The sequence below is a fragment of the Haliotis rubra genome, unplaced genomic scaffold, assembly GCF_003918875.1.
Source record: "Haliotis rubra isolate DU_JTF1 unplaced genomic scaffold, ASM391887v1 Scf558, whole genome shotgun sequence".
NCBI classification, from domain to species: Eukaryota; Metazoa; Mollusca; class Gastropoda; order Lepetellida; family Haliotidae; genus Haliotis; species Haliotis rubra.
In genome coordinates, this window is record NW_025767255.1 from 668,285 (window position 1) to 678,393 (window position 10,109).

Genomic DNA, 10,109 nt, shown 5'->3' on the forward strand with positions numbered 1-10,109 from the left:
CTATATGGCGGCGGTCTGTAAATAATCAAGGCTGGACCAGACAATCTAGTGATCAACAGCATGAGCATCGATCAACGCAATTGGGATACGATGACATGTGTCAGCGAGCCTGACCACCCGATCCCGTTAGCTGCCTCTTACGTTGAAGATCAATTCTAACCCGGCTGCCTCGACAATCTGTCAGACAAGGAATTGGATAACATATAAGTGGTCAATTAATTAAACTTTAATTGCATCTTTATTAACAGTTTCCTTAACGCAATGTACGCTATATTGAGGTTATCATGTCTTAACTGAGGAATGAGTATGGTTTTATAAGTGGTCAGCAATTTAATTCAACTATAACGGCGGGGACCCGAGATTTGAGCACATTGTTTCCTGGGGAATAACGCAAAACATGCTGCTTTAACCAGTAGGTTAACCCACCGCCACCGCCCTTAATGTGAGTATGGTTTCCTTCGACCGCTAGTTATCCAAAAGTCCAATTCAATATCACGGCGGGGTCGCCTATACGGTCATCTGGCCAGTTTTAGAGGTCTTTAAAACCAGTCTGGAATATTTACTCAGTCTGGTTCAATTGAAACTGAACGGGATTGTTAAAACATTTAAAATAACATTGTACTGGATTGAGACGTAAGCAACAGATGGCAAAGGCCCGTGTTTGCTGCCTATATATAGCCCATGACGGAGTTCGACTTCGACATTTCGTCAGGCTTCGGCAAACGCTTTAAACAATTTAAACAGCAACAGAAACTCCTCATAGTCCAGTCTGCCGTCGCCATTGACGTCTACATGGGCTATCATGTCCTTCACTTCCTGTGCAGACAACGGTTCTTCTCCCTCGCCCACAGCAGACGCCAGAGCCCGGTGGAGCTCGGATACTGACAGGAAGCCATCTTTGTTCACGTCCATCCTCCGAAACATCCGTCTGAAGGTGGCACATCTGGAGTGAGTGAGTGAGTTTAGTTTTACGCCGCTTTTAGCAATATTCCAGCAATATCACTACGGGGGACACCAGAAGCTGGTTTTAAACATATTTATTATAACGTTAGCGGTATTACAAATGGGTTTCTACATTGTACCCATTTAGGGAATCGAACCCGGGCCTTAGGCATGACGAGCGAACGCTTTAAACAATTTAAACAGCTATTTCTGTACAGATCTACCAGGGACTAGGTTCTGTACGTTGTCTCAGACACTGTAAGTTGCGACATTGGCATCGTCAAGAAGCAACCAGGGGTCTCCAAAAATCTAATTTCAAATTTGTCATTGAATGTTACTCGTCCAAGTCATCCACATGATTTTATAAGAAATGACCCTTAACGGATAACGGTAGAACGTGTGCTTATTTTTGTATATTTGTAGTTTAACGGCGCACTACACTCCCTTTAAGTCGTGACTATGACGCTACGACAGACGAGGAACCGACAGGTCTCCCGGAATAGATTTTGAGATGTCCCCCTCCCCATGACTGGCTGTTCCGTTTCTGCGGTTTCACCCCGCCGCGACAGATAACAACTTTTGCGTCTTCAATGATGATAGTTTCTTAAACAACTTTTTGGTGGAGTCAGGAAAATTTTCAAATATAAGAAAGCTGTTGGGTATTAGTAAATGATAAACATGTGTACTATTTATATTTATGTGGCAATTTTGTACAATGATAAAATTTGCAATTCATCGGTCCGTTTCTGACTCAAACGGACTGTAAGCAATATTCCATTTATTTGGCGTTGGTCTGTAAATAATCGAGTCTGGACCAGACAATCCAGTTATCAACATCATGAGCCTCGTTTGGGACACGATGAGATGTGTCAACCAAGTCAGCGAGTCTGTTTACCCGATCAATTCAGTCACCTCTTACGACAAGCCTGTATTACTGAAAATCAATACTAACCCGGATCTTCACGGGTCCGGTAGGAAGTTACTGTTAAAACCCCCAGATAGATAGAGTGTCTGAAATTGTCACACATTTGCAGACTCATTACAAATTTGAATATACTAAAACATGAAACCAATTCTATGTGATACACTTGTACAACACATTTTATTTTGAAAGACCAGATGACAGACATTTCATATCATCTGTTTGAAGCACTTTATCGCAAGTAAATTTAAGAAATTCTGAATTAGTTATAAACATTGAAACACAAGCAACACATAAATCTTGCTTACTGTGAGTGTTTGTGTCAAAAGTACATGTGTTTATGAGCACGAGTCTGTTAACTGGCCAAACAAATTGGATTTTGAACTAAACAACCGAGCAAATAAAAACATACACTCACGTTCCTAACGGCAGCCGAAACGAAGCAAATAAGTAATGGTTATTCGATGGAACATGAGTATCTCTATACAGATACAGATACCAAGGTACACACGGTATATAGGACGAGCCATTTCACTGTACATGACGTGTCAAGGTACACACGGTATATGGGAATAGCCATTTCACTGTACAAGACGTCTCAAGGTACACACGGTATATGGGACTAGCCATTTCACTGTATATGACGTCTCAAGGTACACACGGTACATGTGACTAGCCAGTTCACAGAATAACCATCACTGTATATGACGTCTCAAGGTACACATGGGTCGGTGGGGTAGCCTAGTGGTTAAAGCGTTGGCTCGTCACGCCGAAGACCCGGTTTCGATTCCCCACATGAGCACAATGTGTGAAGCCCATTTCTGGTGTTCCCCGCCGTGATATTGCTGGAATATTGCTAAAAGCGGCGTAAAACTAACCTCAGTCAGTCAGTCAGTCAAGGTACACACGGTATATGGGATTAGCCATTTCATTGTACATGACGTGTCAATTTATATGGGACTAGCCATTTCACTGTACATTTTTCAAATGCATACTTTCGTCTTTAGCTGCGTATTCTTCAATTTTAAACAGCATCAACATACATTAGTATCATGTTAGACACACAAGCCGTAATACAGTAGAAGATATGGCTAAAGTGGTTTATTTACCGTTTTTTCCCATTTGTTATTGGTTGCATTGCAAAGAGAAACTCGTCCAAAGTCACATCGCCACTTTTGTCCTTGTCCAGCTCCGAAAACAGTTGCTGCAAATAGAATCATACAGTCATGCACTGCTTTAGTGCCATTCATGCAGTCTATAGTACATACAGCCTATCCCACACCAGTGAATTGTCACGAAATAAAACATGCCTTAAAATGGCAATAAGGTGTATATTGTCACAGACTGGGTCTTAGCACAGTTTGTGGCAATAATGCCTTGATGCCAGTTTGTACACAAGGTATATGCGCCACAAGCCCCTGTGCCACAGTCAGTATATAACTGTCACGGGGAACGTCATTTATATTTTTTAACTTTCGTAATACATAACAGGATTTCTGTTTCTTGTTTAACGATGCACTCAGCAATTTTCCATGGTCGATGGTCTGTAAATAATCGAGTCTGGACCAGAAAATCCAGTGATTGACACGATGAGCATCGATCTATGCAATTGCATAATATTGTGAGGATGTTACACCATGTTGCAGGGTATCCTACTTGTGACATCTCTTTGACTCTCGCTGGTGGATCATTTTCGTCAGAGTACCCCCAAATACTGTGTTGTTCATGACAACCATATATTGTGTTCGCCTTGTACCGGCCATACAGTGCTCTGCTGTTAAAGTGGCCACGATATCCTGCTGTGATCAGTCTTCATCATTGCTTTGCCATTCAAGAAGTACAGTTTCTAACGGTTCCTATCAGTAATGTGATCAGTCTTTATCAAGGCTTTATCATGCAAGAAGTACAGTTTCTAACGGTTCCTATCAGTAATGTGATCAGTCTTTATCAAGGCTTTATCATGCTTATCATGCAAGAACAACGGTTCTATCTAATTTCATATACAAACCACCATCACTGGTGTGGCGTTATAACGTACTAATGTACTATATCATATACAAACCACCATCTGGTGTGGCGTTATAACGTACTAATCTACTATTTCATATACAAACCACCATCTGGTGTGGCGTTATAACGTACTAATCTACTATATCATATACAAACCACCAACTGGTGTGGCGTTATAACGTACTAATCTACTATTTCATATACAAACCACCAACTGGTGTGGCGTTATAACGTACTAATCTACTATTTCATATACAAACCACCAACTGGTGTGGCGTTATAACGTACTAATCTACTATTTCATATACAAACCACCATCTGGTGTGGCGTTATAACGTACTAATCTACTATATCATATACAAACCACCAACTGGTGTGGCGTTATAACGTACTAATCTACTATATCATATACAAACCACCAACTGGTGTGGCGTTATAACGTACTAATCTACTATATCATATACAAACCACCAACTGGTGTGGCGTTATAACGTACTAATCTTCTATATCATATACAAACCACCAACTGGTGTGGCGTTATAACGTACTAATCTACTATCTCATATACAAACCACCAACTGGTGTGGCGTTATAACGTACTAATCTACTATATCATATACAAACCACCAACTGGTGTGGCGTTATAACGTACTAATCTACTATATCATATACAAACAACCAACTGGTGTGGCGTTATAACGTACTAATCTACTATATCATATACAAACCACCAACTGGTGTGGCGTTATAACGTACTAATCTACTATATCATATACAAACCACCAACTGGTGTGGCGTTATAACGTACTAATCTACTATATCATATACAAACCCCTAACTGGTGTGGCTTTATAACGTACTAATCTACTATATCATATACAAACAACCAACTGGTGTGGCGTTATAACGTACTAATCTACTATATCATATACAAACCACCAACTGGTGTGGCGTTATAACGTACTAATCTACTATTTCATATACAAACCACCAACTGGTGTGGCGTTATAACGTACTAATCTACTATATCATATACAAACAACCAACTGGTGTGGCGTTATAACGTACTAATTTACTATTTCATATACAAACAACCAACTGGTGTGGCGTTATAACGTACTAATCTACTATATCATATACAAACCACCAACTGGTGTGGCGTTATAACGTACTAATCTACTATATCATATACAAACCACCAACTGGTGTGGCGTTATAACGTACTAATCTACTATATCATATACAAACCACCAACTGGTGTGGCGTTATAACGTACTAATCTACTATTTCATATACAAACAACCAACTGGTGTGGCGTTATAACGTACTAATCTACTATATCATATACAAACCACCAACTGGTGTGGCGTTATAACGTACTAATCTACTATATCATATACAAACCACCAACTGGTGTGGCGTTATAACGTACTAATCTACTATATCATATACAAACCACCAACTGGTGTGGCGTTATAACGTACTAATCTACTATATCATATACAAACCACCAACTGGTGTGGCGTTATAACGTACTAATCTACTATATCATATACAAACCACCAACTGGTGTGGCGTTATAACGTACTAATCTACTATATCATATACAAAACCACCAACTGGTGTGGCGTTATAACGTACTAATCTACTATTTCATATACAAACCACCAACTGGTGTGGCGTTATAACGTACTAATCTACTATATCATATACAAACCACCAACTGGTGTGGCGTTATAACGTACTAATCTACTATATCATATACAAACCACCAACTGGTGTGGCGTTATAACGTACTAATCTACTATATCATATACAAAACCAACTGGTGTGGCGTTATAACGTACTAATCTACTATATCATATACAAACCACCAACTGGTGTGGCGTTATAACGTACTAATCTACTATATCATATACAAACCACCAACTGGTGTGGCGTTATAACGTACTAATCTACTATATCATATACAAACCACCAACTGGTGTGGCGTTATAACGTACTAATCTACTATATCATATACAAACCACCAACTGGTGTGGCGTTATAACGTACTAATCTACTATATCATATACAAACCACCAACTGGTGTGGCGTTATAACGTACTAATCGACTATATCATATACAAACCACCAACTGGTGTGGCGTTATAACGTACTTATTTACTATTTCATATACAAACAACCAACTGGTGTGGCTTTATAACGTACTAATCTACTATATCATATACAAACCACCAACTGGTGTGGCGTTATAACGTACTAATCTACTATATCATATACAAACCACCAACTGGTGTGGCTTTATAACGTACTAATCTACTATATCATATACAAACCACCAACTGGTGTGGCGTTATAACGTACTAATCTACTATATCATATACAAACCACCAACTGGTTTGGCGTTATAACGTACTAATCTACTATATCATATACAAAACCACCAACTGGTGTGGCGTTATAACGTACTAATCTACTATTTCATATACAAACCACCAACTGGTGTGGCGTTATAACGTACTAATCTACTATATCATATACAAACCACCAACTGGTGTGGCGTTATAACGTACTAATCTACTATATCATATACAAACCACCAACTGGTGTGGCGTTATAACGTACTAATCTACTATATCATATACAAACCACCAACTGGTGTGGCGTTATAACGTACTAATTTACTATATCATATACAAACAACCAACTGGTGTGGCGTTATAACGTACTAATCTACTATATCATATACAAACCACCAACTGGTGTGGCGTTATAACGTACTAATCTACTATATCATATACAAACCACCAACTGGTGTGGCGTTATAACGTACTAATCTACTATATCATATACAAACAACCAACTGGTGTGGCGTTATAACGTACTAATCTACTATATCATATACAAACCACCAACTGGTGTGGCGTTATAACGTACTAATCGACTATATCATATACAAACAACCAACTGGTGTGGCGTTATAACGTACTAATCTACTATTTCATATACAAACAACCAACTGGTGTGGCGTTATAACGTACTAATCTACTATATCATATACAAACCACCAACTGGTGTGGCGTTATAACGTACTAATCTACTATATCATATACAAACCACCAACTGGTGTGGCGTTATAACGTACTAATCTACTATATCATATACAAACCACCAACTGGTGTGGCGTTATAACGTACTAATCTACTATATCATATACAAACCACCAACTGGTGTGGCGTTATAACGTACTAATCTACTATCTCATATACAACCAACCAACTGGTGTGGCGTTATAACGTACTAATCTACTATATCATATACAAACCACCAACTGGTGTGGCGTTATAACGTACTAATCTACTATATCATATACAAACCACCAACTGGTGTGGCGTTATAACGTACTAATCTACTATATCATATACAAACCACCAACTGGTGTGGCGTTATAACGTACTAATCTACTATATCATATACAAACCACCAACTGGTGTGGCGTTATAACGTACTAATCTACTATATCATATACAAACCACCAACTGGTGTGGCGTTATAACGTACTAATCTACTATATCATATACAAACCACCAACTGGTGTGGCGTTATAACGTACTAATCTACTATATCATATACAAACCACCAACTGGTGTGGCGTTATAACGTACTAATCTACTATATCATATACAAACCACCAACTGATGTGGCGTTATAACGTACTAATCTACTATATCATATACAAACCACCAACTGGTGTGGCGTTATAACGTACTAATCTACTATATCATATACAAACCACCAACTGGTGTGGCGTTATAACGTACTAATCTACTATATCATATACAAACCACCAACTGGTGTGGCGTTATAACGTACTAATCTACTATTTCATATACAAACCACCAACTGGTGTGGCGTTATAACGTACTAATCTACTATATCATATACAAACCACCAACTGGTGTGGCGTTATAACGTACTAATCTACTATATCATATACAAACCACCAACTGGTGTGGCTTTATAACGTACTAATCTACTATATCATATACAAACCACCAACTGGTGTGGCGTTATAACGTACTAATCTACTATATCATATACAAACCACCAACTGATGTGGCGTTATAACGTACTAATCTACTATATCATATACAAACCACCAACTGGTGTGGCGTTATAACGTACTAATCTACTATATCATATACAAACCACCAACTGGTGTGGCGTTATAACGTACTAATCGACTATATCATATACAAACAACCAACTGGTGTGGCGTTATAACGTACTAATCTACTATTTCATATACAAACCACCAACTGGTGTGGCGTTATAACGTACTAATCTACTATATCATATACAAACCACCAACTGGTGTGGCGTTATAACGTACTAATCTTCTATATCATATACAAACCACCAACTGGTGTGGCGTTATAACGTACTAATCTACTATATCATATACAAACCACCAACTGGTGTGGCGTTATAACGTACTAATCTACTATATCATATACAAACCACCAACTGGTGTGGCGTTATAACGTACTAATCGACTATATCATATACAAACCACCAACTGGTGTGGCGTTATAACGTACTAATCTACTATTTCATATACAAACCACCAACTGGTGTGGCGTTATAACGTACTAATCTACTATATCATATACAAACCACCAACTGGTGTGGCGTTATAACGTACTAATCTACTATTTCATATACAAACCACCAACTGGTGTGGCGTTATAACGTACTAATCTACTATATCATATACAAACCACCAACTGGTGTGGCTTTATAACGTACTAATCTACTAACGTACTAACGAAATCGGACATGTGAACAAGCAATTTAACATTATGAAACCCCTCATGAAGTATTCATGGCGTACAAACAATGAGTATTTTCATTCTCGCACTACAACTACAAATGTATGTGAGGCAGTACGACCAGTTTACACAGTGACCGACAGACACTACTGGACTTGCTGGTCAGTGTGCGTCCCTACATGTTTCTGGCTTGCCTTCTGCCGGTCTGTCTGCGCTCTTCCCGCTGTCTGCCGGCTCCCCCTGCTTGCCCCCTGCTTCATAGACAATGTTTGTTTAGCTTATCATGTATTGACAAGTGTACACGACAAATAGTGTTACAAAATACACATGTACTTCCGGTTTAGTGACGTTCTCTTCTACCTCACCTCACCTCATCTGGAGGCATTCTAGAGTTGTAAGCAATAGGAATGACAAGTGTTTATGGATGATCAACTCTTTTATTGTACAATTGCGACGTTGCAATTGAACAATAAACAAATTGATCATCCATAATCACTGGTCATGCCTATCCAGTGCAAGACAAGGGCTCCCTAGTGGAGTGTACGGTCGGTCCTAGCTACAACAAATGGTCACGTGTCATTATGAGTTGTTGCCTGGATACATGCGTCTTACCTTCACCTGTGAGTCATCATAGGAAAACCCCAACTCCACACACAAGCCCTTCACCTCCGATCTGTTTAAACGTCCGTCGTGATTAAGATCAACTTCTTTAAACATTTTGGTGTACATCTGCATCTGTTTTAAAGTCAGCTGGTTCATCCTGGATTAACAGCCTGGCAACTTTAATGGAATTGTAGACCAGCACGTCTTAACACAATACCCAAGGTAAGGTAGCCTGAGTAATATATGTGTGTTTGATAACACCGACCTCTGCGCAGCACCCTCACGCTCTTATAACATTAAATGAGTTTCGACTACTGAAGGGGATTTTTTTTAGCTCTTGACAAAGCCTTTGATATACGAGAGACACTGTACACATATGCAAGACCGTTATAAATTACTAAAACCTAATCCTGCCACACTTATAGCATAAAATATTCTCGAGAAATACTCCAAGCAGCGAGAACATATTCGAAATTTCAAGTTTTTGGCAGAAACTTGGTGTAACGAGAAAATTTTCTAAAATTTTTGAAAAAATATTTTATGCTACGAAAGTGACAGCTTTGGACTTTTGTAAGGTATACTTATAAACAAATGAGATCACGATACAAAGGGCATTGTGGGCGAATGAACTGACGTTAATCTCTTAGACAAAATCATTAAGATAAAATCATTTAAAATTGCTACATTCAGGTGATATTTTTTCATAACCTGATTTGTTTCTTAACCAAAGATCAAAGGTGATCAAGATGAATGGTGTCATGGTTAAGAACAAGTGTTAGAGTTTAAGTGTTGAAACT

General features: G+C 38.8%; 1 protein-coding gene across 1 annotated transcript; it reads right to left on the reverse strand.

The window, feature by feature from the left end:
- Positions 1-694: 694 nt before the first annotated feature.
- LOC124253902 (calmodulin-4-like) lies at positions 695-9,564 on the reverse strand. Its single transcript, XM_046687753.1, has 3 exons — positions 9,322-9,564; positions 2,974-3,068; positions 695-943 (listed from the first exon to the last, which is right to left on the reverse strand). Exons 1-3 carry the CDS (start codon positions 9,466-9,468, stop codon positions 709-711), a joined length of 477 nt encoding a protein of 158 aa, XP_046543709.1. The 5' UTR covers positions 9,469-9,564; the 3' UTR covers positions 695-708.
- Between the last annotated feature and the right edge of the window lie 545 nt (positions 9,565-10,109).

Bases quoted from the DNA above. Each gene is read 5' to 3' on its own strand.
- LOC124253902 (XM_046687753.1), bottom strand. From the start codon at position 9,468: ATGAACCAGCTGACTTTAAAACAGATGCAGATGTACACCAAAATGTTT. The intron at 3,069-9,321 runs GTAAGACGCATG...TTCTATTTGCAG, and splicing joins ATGATGACTCACAGGTGAAG to CAACTGTTTTCGGAGCTGGA. The intron at 944-2,973 runs GTAAATAAACCA...CACTCACTCCAG, and splicing joins ATAACAAATGGGAAAAAACG to ATGTGCCACCTTCAGACGGA.